The 22,447-nt window shown below is 42.6% G+C and overlaps 1 protein-coding gene across 1 annotated transcript in view; it reads right to left on the bottom strand.

The window, feature by feature from the left end:
- Positions 1 to 21,697, bottom strand: part of bmp1a (bone morphogenetic protein 1a) — a 38,224-nt gene extending 16,527 nt beyond the window's left edge. The window contains exons 1-6 of the mRNA XM_086030240.1: positions 21,382 to 21,697; positions 10,401 to 10,514; positions 8,658 to 8,783; positions 8,222 to 8,339; positions 6,479 to 6,657; positions 5,696 to 5,801 (exon numbers count right to left, since the gene is read on the bottom strand). Coding sequence (XP_085886366.1) covers positions 5,696 to 5,801; positions 6,479 to 6,657; positions 8,222 to 8,339; positions 8,658 to 8,783; positions 10,401 to 10,514; positions 21,382 to 21,526 — 788 coding nt within the window. The 5' untranslated portion in view covers positions 21,527 to 21,697. The remainder of the gene's footprint in view (positions 1 to 5,695; positions 5,802 to 6,478; positions 6,658 to 8,221; positions 8,340 to 8,657; positions 8,784 to 10,400; positions 10,515 to 21,381) is intronic.
- Between the last annotated feature and the right edge of the window lie 750 nt (positions 21,698 to 22,447).

Genomic DNA, 22,447 nt, shown 5'->3' with positions numbered 1-22,447 from the left:
GCTAACAGTTTAGACTCTTCCTGCTTGCTTGTCTCTCTTTGAGCCTCCACAAGCCCGTATGCTGGTTCTCTGGGGAAAAGAAGAAAAAAAAAAAAAAAAAAACTCCACTCTAGCCAGTGTCAGAGGAGACAAAGGGCACACTGGCAGGTCTCTATTTGAGTTGGCGGTGTTCCACAGGGTGATCCAAAAAAACATTTTGGGGTAAAGAACTCAATCTTGGAGTAACGCAACACAGACAAAACCATGACAAGAAGACAGCAAAACATTGAGAGGAACCATGAAATCTTGCAAACAATAGCCATAGTAAAAGCCCTGGCTTCCCACGGTGATTTACTGTACAACAATCTAATAATAGACTAACAGAGACAGACACTGGCACAGGTGAATCAGCCAATCAGGACTCGGGGAAAAAATGTGCTTGGAATGACTAGTGAGAAAGTAACAATCTTCAAATAGATTTGTGTGAAACATTCTTTTAACAGCGGCAGCCATTCCGCTCATGTCTTGACTGAACACAAATTGGGACAGAATCCGTGCTGAAGTGAAACCAGACCGAGGGAGATTATCAGCCTAACATACTTGAGGGCTAGGCCATTGTGTCAAATGTTGCCACAGAATTGTGGAGATCATGAGGTCAAATCCACATCTTGACCCTGTGTGACAGAAAAGACGTCAGGCCGATGCAGGGGGATCGAGTATTCTGACAAAGTCATCAAAGTCATCAGCTGCAGAGGGTTTTCTTCAGGTCAGTTAAAGGTCCCGCAGCTCAAGGCTAACTAGGTGTTTTCTTACCTAGGCCAACTGATACCTCCACCAAGGAAGGTTGTGTTTCATCGTGGTTTGTTATTACATTTGTGACATTGGACAAAAACGTTCACAAAGTTGTGGAAGGCCAAGGAAAATCCCATGATTGAAAATGCGGCTCCAACTGTATGTGATATTGAATTCCTTATTTCTTATTCTTAAACAGCATCACTACAATTTTTTACTGTAACACACCTCTTTTTTTTTTTTTTTTTTTTAATTTGGAGTCAGCCAGCCCTAAAAATTCTCCAGCGACTCAAAGTCTCCAGCCACCCAGATCGGATTTTTTTTTGCCCGTATGTGACCTGTATATGATTTTTTTTATGACAGTCTAAACTGCTCAATTGCGATTTTTTTCAAATAGGACCTTTCATATGTGGTCCTAGATTGGATACGTATCAGATTTGTTGCAATGTTAAAACGGAAAGAAATATCACCGAATCCATTTTTGCAGATTTTTGGGAGAGGGGGAAAGTTTAATTGTCACTACGTTTGTGTTTACTCCTTGATATTTAAAAAAAAAAAAAAAAAAAACTGCAGAAATTGGCACAAACACCCCCCCCCACCCGCCATTTTTGCTTTTAGCTCATTTGGTTGCATTTACTTTTCCTAAGAAATGTTGATTAATATACTTTGTCCCTTTTTAAAAATAAACACATTTAAGAAAAAAAATGAAGATAATATCAGCTGGCCGGTTAACCAGTCTATTAGGCTGTGTTCAATTTGACTATGTTTTGTATTCAATTAGTATTATGTGCAGCAGTGTGTTTCAGCCGTGGTTGTTTTTCCAAGTGCTCTATAAATAAAATTGTCATTTCTGTTTAATATTGCCTACATCCATAGTAATGACAAAACAATATTGCATATGCAACTACATTCCATGCTGCAAGGCACCGCCTCTGGCAGTCAGTAGGGATAAAATGAAATGAAGTTGATCGAAGCGCTGCGTGTCTATGATGTTGTAATACAAATTTGGATTGCTTTGAACTTGGCTGCGGTCTAGCCATTTAATTTATTAAGTGCTCTGTGGCACAGACAGTCTAAAAGTGTGAACATGCTTCGCACGTCGGTTTGTGGACTGCCAGCAGTATATCTTGGCATTGTGTAGAATCCGGAGGGAAGTGAGGGGCAGATCTTACACTCAGACAGGATACCTCATCACTCACATGGCAGGCAGGTCAAAAAGCCAACGCCAGTCTAGTTCACCGAAACTATAAAGGGTGCAATTAAAAAATAAATAGGACATTAAAATGAGAATTAAGGTCATTTTGTCAATGGAAGTCTTTTCTAAGGGAATTTTACACTGGAACAGACATTTAAAAGGGTACTTTCTGTTTATTTTTAGGGCTAAATACAAAAATAAATAGGATAGGGTTTCTGCTGCGTAATATTATCGGTACATACCAAATTATCTTCTACGCTATACTATTTCCCTGCAAGCCTACACCGAAAAAACAAACGCAACTAAAGCGAATTTCACTTCGATACTAAGTGGAGCGCATTCCTGACCTATAGCCATGGACAGGCGGGCGGCTCCACGCATTGACTTGCACCCAGCCGCAGAGTGTGTTTAGACAAAGATTCTCTCTCTGCTTCCTGGAATCTGTTTGCTTGCAAAGAGCCCAGCAGCTGATTTGAGCACAAGCGCGTACACCGGGAGACTAACACGAAGCACTGGGAGAGACATTGTGGCTCTTGGAGAACAAAAGAGCGGCTAACAGCTGGTTCTCATATCAGACTGGGGTAGTGATGATCATAGGCCAGGCTCACTCATTTTGTTATTTTGAGTTGTGTGTGACCAGATATCAAATTACACTCAGACTGTCTGCACAATGTCAAAACCTTTTTGCTCTAGGTAGAAGCCTGTATGGTTTAGAATGATTTTTGCCTGCAGCTGTAACCCTGTTTCCTCTGTTTATCTATACAATAGGGGCAAGGGTCATTGTGTTGTTTTAATATGCAGTGGATAAAAAAAAAAAAAAAGTCTACACACCCCTGTTTAAATAACAGGTTGCGTGGTATAAAAAAATAAATAAAGAAGATAAATCATGTCAAAACTTTTATCCACCACTGATCTGACCTATAACCTGTTAAACCCAATTGAATAAATATATTTTTGAGAGGGGTAGTAAAAACACACCTGCCACCATTTAAAGTGATTAAACCCAATTAAAGCTGTTTGAGTCGACGTCTCACACTGAAGCCACATCCTACATGCAACAGCACGGATAAGAATAATTTGCGACTCTTACAATGGCACGTGTCAAAATGCCACTTGTGGTGAGCTGATTTTCCGACTACAATTGATGACTAAAAAGCCACATCTGACTCATCTTCTTCCAACATGGTTATTTGGCTCGACCATCGGTCCTACAAATAAAGAAAACTTAAGGAGGAAGTCAACCCAAACATATTGTTTTCAAGAATAGGTTCTATGCAGGCCCACTAGTTGAAACAAGGCATTCCTGATAAATATTGCATTTGTGGAATAAGAGTTAATCCACTCGTTTTTAGCCATCTCTGGGGGCGGCCATTTTGTCACTTCTGTCAACTGAAAATGACATCACAGTGTCTCAGGGCTCAGGTAACGACCAATCACAGCTCACCTGTTTCTGAAGCTGAGCCATGATTGGTCATTGTGAGCAGTTGTGATGTCATTTTCAGTCGACAGAAGACAAAATGGTCGCCCGCAGAGATTGCTAAAAACAATTGCATTTTGCTCCTTAACCTATATTCCACAAACGCAAAATTAATAAGAATGCCGTGTTTCAACTAGTGGGCCTGCTGGGAACATAATCTTGAAAAAAATAATTTAGGGTTGGCTTCCGCTTTAAGTTGACACACCACAAAGAAGAGTGTTGTTAACAACCCTGACGAATTTGAAGGATTTATTGGCAAACATAAAAAGAGGCTTTAAAATCATGAAAAATCAAGCTGTAGTTTTTGCTGTGGGTGTGTCTATGAATGCGATGGGAAAAAAAACGCCTGGCTCAGCTGTCAATCAAATATCTCTATTATGACCTGGAAAAAATGGATGCTGCCTGGTCTAGCATCATTCTTATGCCTACACACAAATTATATGTTTGAGCCATGAATGAAAATATATTCACTTCAAGCCTCCAGCGGATGGAATATCTCCTACTGGGTCGTATTGGGGCTTTTCCACATTGTGACAACAAGACACTCAAAAACGGCCATGCCAGCGTGAAGTCCCTGTCTATACATGGGCTGTCAAGTCAGACAAAAAAAATAAATAAATAAAAATATCCCCCCTGCTTTTCCGTCAACGTGACGTGCACACACATTCACAACCAACAACGAGGCGCTCTAAAGCTGCCACAACTGCAGACTATCCACAGACAATTGGAAGGGCGACTCATGACACAAAAACAAATCTCTGAATTCACTTGACAAGGTATTATGTCTTAAATATTCCTAATTTAAGTTCGTTTTTTTTTTTTTTTTTTCATATATTTAAGTGCAGTGTTACTGTTAATTGTTAATGACAACTTTGGCTTACAGTAATATACACAACCTCTTTAGGAATAACGACTCTGCTTCATTTTTTATGAACACTACTTGTCATGATGGTAATACTCGGAGTAAGTATTTTTGATGTGGTACGTGATGTAAAATGTTTGTGAACACCCCTTTTCCATTCTCTATCACTTTAATGACATAGGTAGTGTTAAAACACCTGGAAAATGAGTTTACAGTCATAGCCTCTGCATTATGTTACTGAAATACCAATCATTAAAACCTCTTCAAAAAGACTTTGACTGGATAACGAGCTGGCAGACCAACTTTACAAGAGGCTGCACGTAGCCCTGAAAGTGGTGCGTAGACATTTTGCTGCGATAAAGCAAGGCCACTGTAGCTACGTGGGGCTGATGCTGCTTTTATGAGGTCTGCGGCCACAAAAGCAGCAGTAAAGCGGGAGAGTGGCCTTAATTTGAACAGGCTGCGGGAAGTGGCTTGCACATCCCAAATACTTAATATACGGCTACGAAAGCTTGGCTTTTACTTGAAAGGGAAATGTCGCTCATCTATCTTTTTAGCTACATAACGCGGGCACAATATGGAAATGCATGATTGTTGACAAAGGGTTGACTTTACTCACAGCTCCACATAGTTTCACTGACAATAGCCCGCAGGCCTAGGGACACATTTTGCTGACTTTTGTTCAAAATGTCAAGTCTGTACCCCATGTGGTACGATAATGACAGTGTTTTGTCACCAACACAGCAGTGCTACAACTGCCTGAGGTGTTGCACCGGGAGGGTTGGAAGGTCATTGCATTCAAGTTGGCGTTTCTGTTTTCAGTGTAAGGTAATAGCATAAAGATGGAAATAAAAATAAAAACGCTGAATGTGTTCTTTAAATGAAGATAATGTATTACTACTGTTGGAATCTCGGAAAAGGAGCAGCTGTCTAAATATGACACAAATCACATTAGTTAAGTGTTGTGCTGGAGAGTGACGATAAAATAAAATGAGAACAAGAGGAGAGGGGAACTTCAAAACACAACCCACCTACTTTTCTAAAATGTTTTCAGAGAAGAGAAGCTCTCTATGCTAATTCACAAGCACTGAGGAAAAAAAATTGTACATGCAGGACAAGGAACTAAGGAAGATGGAATGTGTAAAACTTGATATCTGCAGGGTGGATATTATATTTTAGTGTGTGGCTGCTTCTCTCAAAGACACTGCCACGTACAACGGAGAGGATACCAACGCATTTACAGAAATACTGTATATAGCTATAAAACGCGGAGGCGCACAAACGGAAAACCAGATGATGGGTTAAAGAGTTGCTGAGGGCACAGCATGACTTGACCAAAGACTAGTTTTCATGTGAGGTGGAACGGAGTGCAACATGGTTTGGCTCGTACCTGGAGAATGTATTCCGGGCATAGTGCATGATGCTGTCAAAATCGTAGACTTCTCCTAAGGAATCCACCTCCCCGGGCTCCATTTTCAAAAAGTTGTACTCCTGTCCTGTGAATGGGCAAAACAAAATGAACTGGCCACAACATTAGGTACACTCGCCTAATCCAAAAAAAGAGAAAACTAGTACTGTGTGTACTGTGATCAGATTTTTTTTTACATTTTCAAAGAGATATTACGTAACTACTGCTTAAAGCGGAAATCAACCCAAACATATCTTTTCAAGAATATGTTCTATGCAGGCCTACTAGTTGAAACACGGCATTCTGATTAATATTGGTTTTGTGGAATGAGGTAGCAGCAAAATCCACCCCTTTTTAGCCATCTCAGGGGGCGGCCATTTTGTCATTTCTGTGGACTGAAAATGACATCACAGTTGCTCAGGTAACGGCCAATCACGGCTCAGAATCAGAAAACAGGTGAGCCGTGATTGGTCGTTACCTGAGTAACTGTGATGTCATTTTCAGTCGACAGAAGTGACAAAATGGCCACCCCCAGAGATGGCTAAAAACGTCTGGCTCAACTCTTATTCCACAAACGCTATATTTATCAGAATGCCTTGTTTCGACTAGTGGGCTTGCATAGAACATAGTCTTGAAAAAAAAAAAACATGTTTGGCTTGACTTCCACTTTAACTATTGCACGTACAATTTGCTTTCATGCAAAACGGAAAGAAAAACAAAACAGCTCTCAGCTCATGATGTTCTTGCCAATTTTAAAAAATGTACCTGGCTGAATGTTGTCTCTGATAATGCTGACGTGCTCATCTCGATCGGGCCGCGTGTGTTCGTGCCAAAACCCGATCACGTGCCCCAGCTCGTGCACCACAATGCCAAACTTGTCACAGTTCTTTCCAATGGAAATGGCCTGGGGGCCTCCTCCACGACGGCCCACGTAGGAGCAGCACCTGCCAATCAAGAGACAGACACACAGAGGAAGTGTTAACAGCAAAAGAATATCGCATCTGGACTCGGCAGCTTTGTAAATGAAACGACAGTTAGTGAAAGTAATAAAAAAAAGGGAGAATTGAGTTATTGCATCTATACGCCCTCGATGACCTCTCCTCTACTTAATAGGGAAACCATATGAGAATAATCCATATATAGAGCAGTGACATTCATTCATTTATTGGTGTGCGGCGGGTCCAGCGCTCCCGCTCTGCGTGACATTAAAAGGTTTGGTAAGGGTGTAGGGAAGACGGGCGCACGCATCGCGGCCCCACGAGCAAGACGCCGCTCTCTAATTACCACAAGGCCAGCCAGGATCTCCTGAGACACGCCTTGAACTTTGCAAAGGACAGAGGGGGGCCTGCTCAATATGCGTCAGTCTCAGGCATTCCCGCTGCTAACCGCTGCCGCCCGCGTGGATAATGCCATCCCTGTTGCACCCGGGGCCAGTTACCAAGCTAAAAATGGTTAGCGACAGTTGACTGGAAACAAATTTTGTCTGATAAACTGTGTCCGCTTTCCGTACTCAATGACATACAGTTCATCGGGTGAGAAGGTATGACAGTCCGAAAGTGTTGTAATTCAATAGGAGTTAAATTTGTTCTGTGAACAAGGTCATAAGTTTACTCATATATGAAACAATTTTGTCCCAATGCAAAGATATGGGGGAAAAATGATTTATTTCCAAGAAAAATAGCACTGTATTGCATGAAAACATAAAAGAGAACGTGAGGAAATAAACGTGTACATTGTAAATAATGTAACGTACTGAATTTGCGTGTTGAATGTGGTGTGCCAGGCTGTTGAAAAAAGTATCTATTGAAAAAAAAAATCGCTTATAAAATCGCAATCGGATATTGAGGAAAGAAATCACAATTGAGATTATTTTTCAAAATCGCTGATCCCTATTACAGTACCTTTATCGCTCCATTTCTTTACTTCGCCCAAGCCGCGTTGCATCTAAGTTTTGCTAGTAACACTAGGAGCAAAAACATAAAAAACTACTACAAAAAAACCCCAACAAAATACAAACAACAGCCCATAACTTGGAAATTCATAAATCAAGGTACTACTGTAGTCCTAAACTGAAAGGCCCCTTCCAATGAGCTTGTGAATAGTTTCTTGGCAACAACAAACTTCCCTTTCCATTTAAAAAGGAAACGCTGAGTGGACACTGTGAAGGTCAATAAAATGGAGTAAACAGGAGCGAGCGGAGGCTGCGGAAGTCTCCCTGCCGGGTGCAGTGGTGTGCAACATGCATGACACAAGAGCTCAGTGACTGACGCACTGTGATGAAGAGATACAGGAAGCATTCCTGGCCACTGAATGGGCCGTCTCTCCGAGGACCGCTACAAGTCTGAAATAACAGCTCGCACCGAGTCCGGGAAGAGAGCAACAATGGTGAAAAGGCTGCCGAGCAGGGAGCGAGGAAAAGCACAAAGGCGTTCAATCGTTAGCTGGGCCTGAAGAAGGCCGAGCGGGGCTGAGCAGAGCTTTGCAGAGCGACGAACCCCACTGACTCACCCACACGGTCGGTAGGTGAAGACAATGTAGCTCTCCTCCTGGGTCCTCTCAATAAAGGTCACACAGGTGTGCTTCTCCCAGTGCCGCATGGCTTGGCGGAATATAGCTCTCTGACTGCCTGGATTGGACGAGACAGAGGGTGAGATCATGCGAGTTGGACACCCACACTGAGGGGGTGGGAAGGGGCGGCGGGACGAAAAACGCAGCATGCGCAGTCATTTAACCTTCAGCGGCTTTGGTCAGCTGTGGTTATCTAAACTGAATTCCTCTGTACAAAACATATCTTCGACACGCATTATGTTTTCCTCATTAAAGCCGTTTCTGTACATACCGTTCCCTCTCATCAAGTTGAAATGAAACGGCATATCCAGGTATGAGAACATCTGTACCACATTAAAAGCATGTGTGATTATTTTGGTAAGAAGGCTTAACTTACCACTAAAATTACCACTGATGACATATGGAATAACACCTTCGGGCCAAACACGCTCAGGTCTGGACGTGGCAGCCCGTTTCCTGCGGCGAGAGCCTTGTCTGCTTTGGCTATTCTGATTGCTTGATCCTGAGAAAGTACAAATTGGGATTGAAAGACATGTCAAGCAAATTCATTTACCACAAAAATGTAGTTCAATGAATGGGAAAAAAAATTACTGTGAACACCCTATGATCATAAAACTTTTGATAGAAAGATCCTGTGTTCTTTGCAATAATATGTTCTATGCACCTTCACCAGTCCAAACATGTCATTCAGATTAATATTGCATTTATGGTCTTAAAGAGGAAGTCAACCTAAAAATATATTTTTTCAAGAATATGTTCTATGCAAGCCCACTTGTTGAAACAAGGCATTCTGCTAAATATTGCATTTGTAGTATAAGAGTTAATGCACCTGTTTTTAGCTATCTCTGAGCGCGGCCATTTTGTCACTTCCGTCGACTGAAAATGACATCACAACTGCTCAGGGCTCAGGTAACAACCAATCACAGCTGACCTGTTTTCTGAAGCTGAGCCGTGATTGGTCGTTACCTGAGTCGTTTTGCTGCTTAACTCACATTCCACAAACTGAATATTAATCAGAATGTCGTGTTTCAACTAGTGGGCCTGCTGGGAACATATTTTTGAAAAAATGTGTTTGGGTTGCTTTCGCTTTAAGCAGCAATATCCACCCATTTTTAGCCATCTCAGGGGGCGGCTATTTGCAACTTGCTGTCAACGGAAAATGACATCACAGTTGCTCAGGGCTCTGGTAACGACCTATCATGGATCAGCTTCAGAAAACAGGTGAGCTGTGATTGGTCATTACCTGAGCCCTGACCAACTGTGATGTCATTTACAGTCTACAGCAAGTGGCAAAATGGCCGCCCCCTGAGACGGACAAAAACGGGTGGATTTTACTGCTTAAATCATCTTCCACAAACGCAATATTAATCGTAATGCTAAGTTTTGACTAGTGGGCCTGCATAGATCATATTCTTGCAAAGAAAATTGTGGGGTTGACTTCCACGTGACAGCAGCAAATAAAGCCATTCAACACTGCTGTGTGTTTTGCTTCTCCTCCTTTCTGAACAAGGAATTTTGACATACAGTAAGATGAAATTCTGGATATAAAATGCATTAGGGCTTGATTGAATGATGTGGTGTGGTGACTCTATTCTCTTTATTACAAGATAAACTTGCGGCTTGCTTAAAGATGCCTAAATAAGAGTCAAAAGCCTTGTTTAGTTCTGAAAACAATAAAACAAAGTGCACATCAAATCTCATCCTGCTGTTTTGAAGGTATTCCTAAAGCTACATCAGCACTTTTTCACCTCATATATTACGCCCCGTAAGAAAACACATAAAACCTCCCCATGGCAGCCACAAAATGAATGCACTTGTTGCAACATGTACTACTGTAGTTTATAGAATCAACATCCCAGCTGTTGTCTAAACACCAATTTTCCATTTGTATTTACCCTAACAAAACCAAGCAGTTCCTGCTGCACAAGCTTGTCTAATCATATGTTGGTGGGTTCAAAACTTCACAACGTACATTGACGGCGTTTGTTAGACTCTTGAAGTAAATCACTTGAGAAAACGATGTAGTGTTGCTATTTTTCATCAACCGACAAGCAACAACAGAAAATGTTATGCCAGGGCAGTCGCTTTGAAATTCCATCTTGGTTTGCATTGTTTTTACCTGTGTTTGTGCGATTAACCGTCTGGACAGTTCTGGAGGCCAAATCTATGATTCTATCCACTTTAAATGATTGGAGGTCCTCCTCATCCAGAGCTATGTCTCCCAGAAAGGCAGCTGAAAGAGATGAACACAAAAATGGCACCGTTCAGATGACTGTAAAGTAAAAGTCCACATTGTGAAGCGCCCCTCGCCCGAGGCTTTTCCTGCCGCTCGGACCGAGTGGGCTGCATGGATGGCTTGTCGACGTATCAAAATAAAATAACTTCATTGACTGCTTACTTACCGTGACACAGAAACAGAGACGTGAATGTTTGGTTAGCAGGAAGACCGGCTTGTCTGGGCTCCAAATTATAGGATAGAAATTTAAGCAACATATTGCAGAGTTGGGGGGGGGGTTCATGAAAATAAAGTATGAACTCAAAAACCTGTCTGTCCGCTGAAAATTAATGCAGGCGAGTTCAGACCGGATTCACGAGACGACTACATACTGCGTGCTTGGATATTTAATGAGAGCCATCAAATCTGATACGACACATTGACACTGCCTCCATGAAGCAATATGGGTCACCTTGAACATGTATTAGCGTTTTAATGAGGCCAAGGAGAGGGGAAAAATAACCAAACGGTCCCACTTTACGAGGAATGTGCTTTATGGGATTCCTTACTAAATGCCCCATTTCTATGCAGGAAAGGGCTCGGGGTTCTCTCCACAGAGACAAGGCGCTCACTTTAACAAGCTTTTAACACCAGCACGTTTCCACAATTTATGGCCTGACTTGCATGCAGGCACCGGTGGGGGGAGGCGGCGGGGCTTTTCGGCTTGAAAATGGGGGGGGGGGGGGGGTGAGAAGGCAACCTAGTGGCTCTGAAGTCCATGACTGAAGAGGAGATAAGTACGAGAGCGGAAGGCAAGAGATGGCCTGGCACCCGCACTGCCGCTGTGAATAGAGAAGGCAGATTGCAGTTGCACCTTTCCGGGCTTGTGAGGTGGACCAGAACACAGAGAGGCATTAAATCAAGATGCCAGTTGTTATCGTGGGTTTATTTTGAACTAAGCCCCCGATAGAGACTATATTTACCGAGATGTAAGCCATTTGTAGATAAATGAGACAAAAATCAAATGTTAAAATAAAATTTGTCCCCTGATGCTAGTTTTGTTTTACTCGACTATCTAGAGCCGGGTCGGCATTACTAATGAGAATCTGTTCTCAAGTGCCTCACCTGGATAAATAAAGGTTGAATCTACATATTTTAAAGTCAAAGGGGAAACTAAAAAATAACTCCTAAATGCTTGGAAAAAAATTGGGAGAGCCGTTTACTGCAATACTATTAATACTTCAACTCTTACGATTTGTTTTTGTCACACGGAAGAGTAATTGTAGAACGATTGAATCCACACTAAATAGCCTTTTCCTGTGTGACCTATGTTAGATATTGCTGGTGTCAATTTCATTTTTTCCCCACAAATCGATACTATTGGTCGGTCCACTGCGGCGTGTTGTTTTTACAAATTATTGACCAAACTTAAAGAGGAAGTCAATCCAAAAATGTCCTTTACAAGAATATGTTCTATGTGGCTCCACTAGGCTCAACATGAAATAGGAGTTAAGAAGCAAAATCCACCTGTTCTTAAAGACCAATCATAGCTCAGCTTCAGAAAACAGGTGAGCTGTGATTGGTTGTTACCTGAGTAACTGTGATGTCATTTCCAGTCGACAGCAAGTGACAAAATGGCAGCCCCCAGTGACTGGTAAAAACAAAATCGTTGCTTAACTCATATTCCACAAACACAATATTAATAAGAATGCTGGGTTTCAACTAGTGGGCCTGCATAGAACATATTCTTTAAAAAAATATATTTGGGTTGACTTCCGCTTTAGCTGATATTCCACAAACACAATATTTATCAGAATGCCTTGTTTCAACTAGTGGCTTGCATAGAACATAGTCTTGAAAAAAATATGTTTGCGTTGACTTCCGCTTTAAAGCCTGCTACGGCTCAATGAAGGAGTTTTAACGAGTTGTGTTGAAAATTCAGACAGTTCATTTTAGCATGGAAGAGCCCTTCCGCTGTATTCCACTGAGCTTTTGCTTCATTTGTTGAATCACGAAAGCAGGCTTGAAATTCTCCGTGGACCATTCAATAGTTCGGAGAAAATACTGAATTGATACTGAAACTTGAGGCTGATCGGGCGGGATAAGTAGTGAAACTACAAACAACCTGGCTTACAGAAAACACTCCGATTTGGTCCTTTTGCAACACATTGAAAAATGACTGGGTTCTCGTTTGCTTGCAGAAGAACTGCCGAAGACTTTGACAAGATTGCGGGCAAACAAGAAACGCAGCGACAGCCTGGCGGCAGTTAGCCTTACGCGCTCCGACGGCTTTGCGAGGATGACAATACTCTTCAAGAGTCAAGAGCAAATACAAGCAAGTGGTCCGCCCTGCAGGTCGGAGAGGATGCGCGTGGCTGAATGACAGTGTTTGGAATGAGAGTTTAATGGCAGCAATAAGCAGAGGTGTAGAGGCTGATGACAAGCCGGGGCATGCACGGGGCAGGCTTGAATTCCAGAGGTCAGAAACGATCTTTCATCCGAGCTTGCACTTCAAAGACGCACCACTCACTATCAGCACTTGGAGTGAGTGATTGCTAACACGATATGGGGACGCTACCAGATGACGGAAAGAGACATGCTATTGTTTGACCTTCATTTCGATTTCATTCTTAGAAGCTGAGTAATCAAAAGAACAATCCTGCACTTTCATCCCAACGCAGAACAATCTGCTGGCATTTTATCCCTGGACTGACTGAAGACAAACCACAAGTAGAGGACACGATCCTGTCATGTGTGAGGTCAATTTGCACCATGTCGGACATGCTGAGCGCAGACACGGCGGGCGGCCAAAGCAAACCGTGAGGGTCACATCGGGCCGTGCACTCACGCCCATGGCCGAGGACCAAGCATCCAGCGGAGCGCCGGGGACGCGCTCCCTAATCCGTAAAGTCATTGTTCTCGGACAACAGTGGAGATTGAAGTGAGCAAATGAACGGCAGGGCGGCATTAGCACTCATTTCCCCCAAGGCACAGCAGTCGTCCTGGAGACGCAGTCGCAGGTTTATGGAAGGGCTCGCGGGGATTTTAAATTAATCTCCTTGTCTCCTCGTTTTAATTATCCACAGACATGATTTTAGGCATCTTTTGTCCACAACTCTGGCCGGGGATTGAGGACAGGCTATGGAGAAAGGTGATAAATCCATCTCGATACCAAGCCGTCTAATGACGCTAAGTGTAAACACAGAGGAAGAGTCATGTGTGACACTGTAGATTAGAGCCCTGCACAGATGGCTTCCCACACATTACTCATTACCGAAATGACAACAGCTGTAGTGATCATACTAATATCAGCAGTACAGACCGGCGCTATTTTTTGCTGCTTATTCGTCGATACTCCAGTTCGCGCACCTTTTTTAGGTAAAAGACGTTCATATCCACGCCATTCAATTGAACTCAAGTCATTGATTTTGGAACGCCCAATTTCACGTTTCACCGTGATTTTTATTTCTAATCCAGACTCTCATAATCCTTCTCAACTCAGTCGGTCCCTTGCATCCCTCTCGGCCCTCATGGCATTCAGTCAGATTATACGACAGATCTCAATCAAATTAATCCCATTGATTCATGTAATGCCCAAGCCGCGACCTCTGCGGTGTCAAACACACCGGGATTCCAAATAAATCCCATCCCTTGAGTACCAGACCGTGACATCTGCCGCCGAAAACCTGCGCAAACATCAATACTAAGCCTACACAGACACTAAGCAGCAGCCTATATTTAGAAGGACTGTTAAAACTGCTCCGTGACTTGGAAGTCATTCGGCATGCAAGACCCACTGATGAGGGATGAGAAAGCCAGAGCGATATGTAAGCCAGGAATGCATCACAATACCCTGGCACCGCCTTTCACAGCCTGTGTTTGGTAACAAACGCCGCATTTGAATCCCAATGGAAGCCGGCTGCGTATTGCGTTAAGGTGATTACCATCTGATGACAGTGTAAGGATGGCTTTTGAGCTTCCATTCTGTGGCATTTCTTCTCTGATCATTCCTGGCGAGTGGAACCGATGTCGCCCCTACACACTGAAGATTTATTAGAGATCACAAAATACAATACGGGAAGTGCGCTGACATGTGACGTATCCCGCGAGAGGGCAACAAAGCTGGTGAGGCGCATCCGAAAGAGAAAGGCAACTTCTATAGTTTTCAGAGTGACGCTAAAGAGGAAAAGTCTCGTGAGAACCATAGAATCCGAAGCCTCTATACATGACCGGCGGGAAACTGGTAGCTAAAATTGCTTGTAAAGTTATGAGAGGCTTTAATTATATTTTGATGTTGAACAACTTGGAAATCAACCAGCATCATGAAACAGATTGTTGGATTTGTCCTACTCTCACTGTGCAGTAGTTAAGATGACAAAGTTCAAGGCTCTTTTTTTGCACAATACTACTTTGAAAAAGTAATCCTTGCATTTATCACACCTCCTGTAGATTACAGCAATGCACTTCATTTTGGAGTCAGCCAGCGCACAAATGTCTCCAGTTGGCTCAAACTGCTGCTGTCTGCCTCTTAACTGCAGCACCAAATTCTGATTCTGTCCTCCCTCCCACTGGCTGCCAGTGCAAGTTCATTTTAAGATTCTCTTATTTGTGCTTTAATCTTTAAATGGTCTTGACTTACTTCTCTGAGTTGCTCCACCCCTATGCTCCTGTCCGGGTCAGCTGACCAGCTACTTCTGGAGGTATTGAAGTCTTTGCAGTGGCTTGGAAGGAATTTTTGTTGTTCCTCCCTCTGCACGTTAGACAAGCGCCATCAAGCTCCATTTTTAAAACTCATCCTAAAACCCATTTTCAGTCCTTGGCTTTGAACTTGGTTTAAGACTCTGCACTTGTTTTAGTGTTTTAATTGTTTTTTATTAAGGCGCGACCTATTAATCGGCTGGCCGATTTAATCAACGGATATTAGCATTTTTTTAATACATTACAACACAAGACAAAAATAATGACATCTGCAAAAAAAGACAAAACTGGCTCTTCATTTTTTTAATGTTTTTATTATTCATCTATTAAATTAATCTGCCGAGCAATCGGTTATCTGAATTTTATTTTATTTTATTTTTTTTATTCTAGGCTCTAGTTTTTAACTTTTGATTTTCTTTGATGTCTTACATATGATTTTTTTTTTGTGTTACAGCACTTTGGTACACCAGTGTTTGTTTTTAAAGTGCTCTTTAAACAAAGTTGGGAATAATGCCTCACTCCTGTTTGTAAAAGCAGCAACTGTGATTTCCTCGGCAACTGCTTCGCTTGACATTTCCTAACAAGGCAAATTGAGCGCAAGGTGGACGAAGCAAGCCAATTTGCTTCTCAGCTCATTCGAGAAAGGTACACGGGAATAATTAGAAAAGAAGCTCCGGCATGCAGTCTCATATGGCACAGTCGGAGATTCAAGTAATTATCTTTGCAAAAGCCTGAAGTCTCATTCGCCACAGCTGAGATGAAGGCCGTCAGCGCACTGCAGCTTGGGGCTTAATGACTAAAGGGAGAGCGACCGAAGCTGCAAAGGGCAGGCGGCAAGCGACTACGTTGCCTTCAACATTTCACACTACATCAAGCTCATTAGCAGATTGGATTTCACAGCTCATCTCCGCCACTGATTACTGACACACCTCATAGGCTCAGCAACCCCCTTTTAATGACTTATCAGCTGCTTATTTGGAGTTTCTAAAGTCAACAAAATGCAACACTACAGCAAAGACCAATACAGATAGCAGGAATTTTACATTTTGATTTGTAAAAGCGTTTTTTTTGTTGTTGTTGTTGTTGTTGTTGGGTGAATTGATTCGATAGCTCTCATCTGTTCCCATCGCCTCAGGGTTAACGGAAACGGCATCGAAGCACCAGTGAATAGTTTGAAAGAAATCGACAGTAAATAATGAAGGGATGACCGTTCAGCTCCTCATTAAAGTAAGCTAATTAAGCTTCCATTGAGCCATTTAAATGACCGCCCCTCCCCCGCCGCCGCCACCGCCACCATCTGAAGCATTTGTTGCTGCTTAGGCTCCGCACTCAGACTTGCTACTAATGTGATGCAAGATTAGTTATTACTTAGCTCTGACGACAAACATATTGTTCCAACTAACGCGCCGGGACCATGCCAATAGATCGGGCCCTTAATCACCTGAACCCTGCCGAGAGAGAAGTAGCAGGGGTCCTGTCGTGTAAAAAAAACACACCCAGTGTGGGCTGGCCTCTATAGGGCCTGCGTTCCATGATAAAAGAAAAAGCATCTGCTTGAGTGATGCTTGAGGGCCCCATCATGAAGTTCAGCAGACAGCCCAATCACGTTAGCGGAGCACCACCAAGGAACGGAGCTGCATTGTCATCTGTTTGGAAAGCTGCCTTGTTTCCACCCATGCAATTGGAACGGAGCCATACATGCACAGCAAGGTTTTTCCCCCCCCCCGCCCCGTCTTAACTCGTAACATCTTTATAAATGGTCTTTTTTTTTTTTCGTCTTTTTTGGTTCAGAACGGCGGTTTTCAAAGTGTGCCTTCTTGGGTAGCAACAAAGAAAATAGAGACAATAATAAAACCTGATAAATGCTGCGATACGACGACACTGATACTACTTTGCCGGCCTGACATATATCTTACGGTCAAGCGGAGTCGAAGGCTTGACAGCCGTGCAGAGAAACTTTGCCGTACTTCAAATTATGCTCAGCAAAATGGATTATTTGGTAGAATGGGTCGTCCACTCACCAAAGCATCTGTGGTTCGGATCCTGGCTCTGACTTTCTGCTGTCAAAGCGTCCGTGGGCAAGACACCGAACCCTTAATTACATCAAGGTTGGCATTGTAAATGAGAATGTGTTCTCAATGGCCCGATTAAAGCAAAGAAAATGTATTAAATTAATTGCTTAAAAGGTTAAAGCACCTCAGCATAGATTCTATTTAGTTTTAGGTTTAAGTTTATGGACTGAAATAAGCTATGTGGTGTTTTTAAACACACAAGGCGTAATTGTCTTTGTTTTATGTTTAGTTTGACAGTAAACTTCCACTGGTAGTGGCTATAAACAGCTTGAAGCCTTTTTATGTATGAATGCTCACTGATTGTATCTGCCAAACTGCTGCTTATTGTGAAGTGACGCTTGTATCTCAAGTCTGTGCTCCCAAGTCAAGGCAAAATAAACAGTAATCGGTCAAATGATGGCTCGTATCTGGAAAAAAAATCTAAGAGGAGTCATTTGAATCTCAAGGCACCACCGTACTTAGTACGGCCTGAAAAATCACATTAAACGGTGTCTTCTAATATCGCGTTGTCGACGTGTGATTGTCATATCATGACAGTGAGTTAAAGTGGCACAAAAGGAGCTGCTGCCATCTTACTGGACCACCGGGCGAACCGGAGAGCTGCTTTCTGTCGGTTCTGAGTGTAGTATGTGAAGCAGTGGTTCCAGTAGAAATATTTTCATGATTGTTTGTGTCGGCATATGCCAAAAGATATCATCGCTGGCGTCGGGAGTAAACCTTGCATTTCCAAAACCAACACTTCAGGAAATCTGTTGAGCAATAACGTTGCATCGTCAAAGACGAGCAAGCACGCCATTTTCAACACTTAGAATTGGCCAATCGTTTGGAAAAAAAAATAACATGCAGATGTGCGGAATGACCAATAGTATTAATATGGGGGAAAAAAAATATCAGTGACCAAATTTAGACATGGTAGGTTTGGGTCCAATTCAAGCGTTATGCACACAAGAAGGTATAGTGCATGATGTAATGTCGCGAGACATGATATAATAACCAAGAAAGGTTTATGAGGTCACTGAGAGGAAGTTTTTAATGGGCAACATTAAACATAGTGTGACTCAAAACAGCGGATTTTTTTTTTTTTTTTTTTTTTTTTTTTTAAATATACCCCAAAGCAAAAAAATGCAGCAGTTGTATTTGAAAAAGACCAAACCAGCCCGAGTGCTGACCGCAAGAGGAATGACATAAGTCACTGTTTGTCTGCTCTGCACCTTCCAGCCCTGCTTTCCTTTGGCACAAGGTGAATGACCTACAGTCAGCGCCGGCTAGTCCGAGAGAAGGCGGAGGAGGAGGAGAGAGCTGAGAGGCTAAGAGTGGCGAGAAAACCAAATTTCATAAAAGAGGAAAAAGAGGAGGAGGGCTTCGGGTCAGCCTGTCTGCAGCCAAGATTAAACACGTGCAGGAGCCAAAAAGCATTTGTCGAACTCAACTCATAAATATTAACAAGGAGGCGGCTTCAGTAGAATGAGAGGTCATTGCATTGATGTGAACTTTGATTTGAAACGGTGTTGTTTTTAGGCTTCGCACAATCAGGATTTCGGAGCCGATCATTGATCAGAGAGTGTAAAAAAAAAAAACGATAAAGGATTTGAAAAGAACATTCTTAACTTCGGCTGCTGATGTGTAAACGCAATTCTGAAAAATCGGCTTCATCAACGAGCATAACCGCACACGTCAAAGCAGCCACCGCTGCCGTCATGATTTTCACCAAGCACAGCATGACTGCTTCTCATCTATTTTTCATTTTGAGAAGAAGAGGATCTAATCTCCGTCAAGTCTTAAATATCTCCGGGGGGGATCCTGCCAAGTCGGACTTCCACGAGTTGGCTTCCCAAAGAGACGGCGTTACATCAGACTTATTGCACTGCTTCAGGTCTATCAACTCCAATTTACATCATGTCATTTAGTCATTTAACACTGAAAAAGCCACACTTAAACTATTTGTGAAAATGGAGTGGTATAAAAACTAAACATCATGGTTTGGGGATGCCATTTTTTTAATTGAGATGCTGATTTTAAAACGCTGTAAGCCATTTTATTGATCATCAAAGCAAAATTATTGGGCTTTTTCCCATGTAGGAAACAAGAAAATATCATATTCTTCTTTCAAATACCTGTATATATTTGGACCTCTTTGGTGACGTTTTCTCCGGCTCTATGTTTATTTGTCGGACCAAATAGAAGAATAAGGAAAAAGGTTGTTTTTTTTCTTTTTTTTCTTAAAATCGGGGGAAGCCAAGCTGGCTATTTATAATCAGTCGAAGAGAAAACTGCACTCTCGCCCTAACTTGAACGCTGTGGCCTTGTTGAAGTGCGGCGTGAAGGCGACGGTGGCACTGAGGTTTTGCTTCAACAAGACCACAGAGGACTTGGAAGAATTTTGGGGAGATGTGGAGAGATTATATGTAGTATTTTCCAACAAAACAAGCAAATGTTGAGTGTTATTCTTAGAGTGGTCATTTTGCTGCAATGTATTTTTGTTGTCTTTTGTTAGTCAAGTGTTTTCTACCAACATGCTGGAAAAGAATTAACATGACAACGTATTGGGTTTTGAGGCACCGCATACAATATTCTGTCCAGTACTATTTGTTACTGAACCGCAAAAACATGGCATGATTGTCGAGGAAGAAGCAGATTGCTACAAAAAGGGGAAACGGGCAAGATTAAAGGGGGGAGTGTGGAGAGGCTGTCGGGAATGATCAATCGCCCCAGTCACTGCATTTCGGCGACAGAGACTTTGCTTTCTAGCAACATTTCAAGTACATATGAAATCATTATCGTTTAATTGTAAAACATATATATATTAGTAGCTCTTTTAAAATTGGCAAAAATCTGCTGATTTTTTCGCTAATTTTTTTTTTAACACAATACAACATTAAACAAAGATGACATTTAAACATCACACGCCTCCCAAAAAAGGGCAATTTTTCTTTTTGTAGTAAAGTTAAATACTAAAGGAAAGTTTCAACCACGCGCCGACCCCCAAAAATAATTTTCTTAATAAACCTACACCTGTTGTTGTCTTGGGTCTTGAATTTAAAAACTTGGGGATGAGATGAATACGAAAACACAAGACACATAGAGGGAAAACAAGCACAACAGAATTTTTCCACTTGAGTAGTTAAAAACCATCCAAGGAAAAAAAGGGAAGCTAGTACAGCAATACAGAAGTCAAATGGTGAGGAAGTAGTGCAAGCAGGTGGGTGTCATGACCGTCTTCCACCTCTGAAAGCTTTCTAAGGAGATGTAAACCACATTACCAATTACGATAACATCCGCCCAGTAGTCACACTCTGACATGACACAAACACAGCATCACTAACTCCCCAGAAAAGGACATCATGTCCCGTGAATAAATATTTGTGCGAAAAATCACATGTGAAAAAAAATTTAAGAATGAAGCAATAACAGGAAGTAGACCCTTCACCGGCTGTGGACATCTGCAGCCTACCTTCGTTTTGTTTATACAAAGCTACGATACACCCCATTTCTTGGGTGTGTGGGGTCGTGGGGTCAGAAATGAAGACATCAGATTGGTGGTTTGATGAAAGTTTCACTCTCTCGCCAGCTGCCACATCAGAAATGCTCACAGGCATAATAAGCAAGCACTTTAAGGACATTGGAGGGCAGTGTAGCAGGAATACTTCCAGCAGATGGAAAAAAAGAAAATCTCCCAAAGGGAATTGGCAAGACGTAGGAGTTCAGAGTGCAGGAAAAAGATTATCATGACAACTCTTGGCCAAATAATATGAGCCTAAGCAGGCCTAACAACAGTCCCAAAAATGATTATTTGTACAGTGACACCATGCAGAAAGGGACCAGACGTGACCTCGAAATTGTATGCTGCAACTTTTCGACCAGCAGAAACTTTTAGGGTGAAATCCATTCGTTAACTCGTCTTTAAATGTTTCAAACTAAAAGTCCCCCAAAGCCAAACAAATGCACACAATGTCCCTTGGAGCCTTTTCCCCAACTCCGTCGCGCCACTGTCATCTCCATATCCCCACCCCCCGCCCCCCCAAACAAACACAATCGTGGCACGTCCACGCAAACGAGGCAAATCTCAACATACAAGTCCGTTAAAAAAAAGGAATTATGCGTGAAATCTCACTCACCAGCTTTGCAGGGATCTTTGTAGTCGATCACATCTGATGTGGCAGCGGGCACCACGAAGTAGCTGGGGTCGATCGGCTCCAAATCGAGTGCCAGTATCACGCCGAGGCAGGGAAGGAGAAGCAAACATCTCGCCGCGAGATCCATGATTGTGCTGGGGGAGACGGCCAAATGCGAGGGGTAAAGGTAAAGGAAGAGAGGGGACAGAAAGAGAGAAAGAGAGAGAGAGAGGCAGGGAGGAAGAGAGAGAGGAAGAAATGGGAGGTTTGGGGGGGACGAGATCCCTCCGGAGGGCGGGTTTTAAATCCAACCTCGCTCCGGTGTCTTCTTGACTCGGGGGGGGGGGGGGGGGGGGAAGCTTCAAGTGATTGCTGTCCTACAGCTGGAGCTCCAGGCGACTGCCGAAAACTGCTTGAGAAACTTTGATGATATAGCAGCAGCTCCACGGGGGCGGCGAAAAGAAAGACCCCATTTAATTATTATGGGTGCATTCTTAGGGTTCTTATTCGTTCCACTGACCATAATATCGTATAGTGAGGGATTTTTCTAAAATGAATTATGAGTGAGCACTAGCAACCATTGTTCTAGCTAGCCTGCTTTAAAATTGTAGCTACTTTTACCTCGTGGCTAATTTTAGCACCAAAATTTGTGCGGTGTTGAAATTAAACTGTGTGAACAGGTACAATCTGTGCTTTCATTTAAAGTTAATTGAATAAAACACTGTTCAATTACTAAAGTTTTTAATTGCTTTACATCCTTTGGCCATTTTTGTTACGAGCACGTGTAGGACTGTAGGCACGCAAACAACAAACAGGAGTTGAGGGGCACGTCTTTACCGCCACCTGTCGGCAATATAGAACCTCGGCAGACACTTTTTAAATTGACTTCCGTATTTAAAGACGGAAGTAAGGGAGGAAGTCTTAGGTGGAGGGAACGAAACCAGGACCGTATGAAAGGAAGGAAGGAAAGGAACCCTTCTAAAAAAAATGAAGGAGGGAAGGAACGGAGGGGGGGGATCACAGCCACTTTTAAGGTCTCAGCCAGGTCAACATACTCACACCTGGTTAG

Source organism: Filicampus tigris, chromosome 5 (assembly GCF_054856515.1).
Source record: "Filicampus tigris isolate MCC_2025a chromosome 5, RoL_Ftig_1.0, whole genome shotgun sequence".
NCBI classification, from domain to species: domain Eukaryota; kingdom Metazoa; phylum Chordata; class Actinopteri; order Syngnathiformes; family Syngnathidae; genus Filicampus; species Filicampus tigris.
This window is presented reverse-complemented; position numbering and strand designations above follow the sequence as displayed.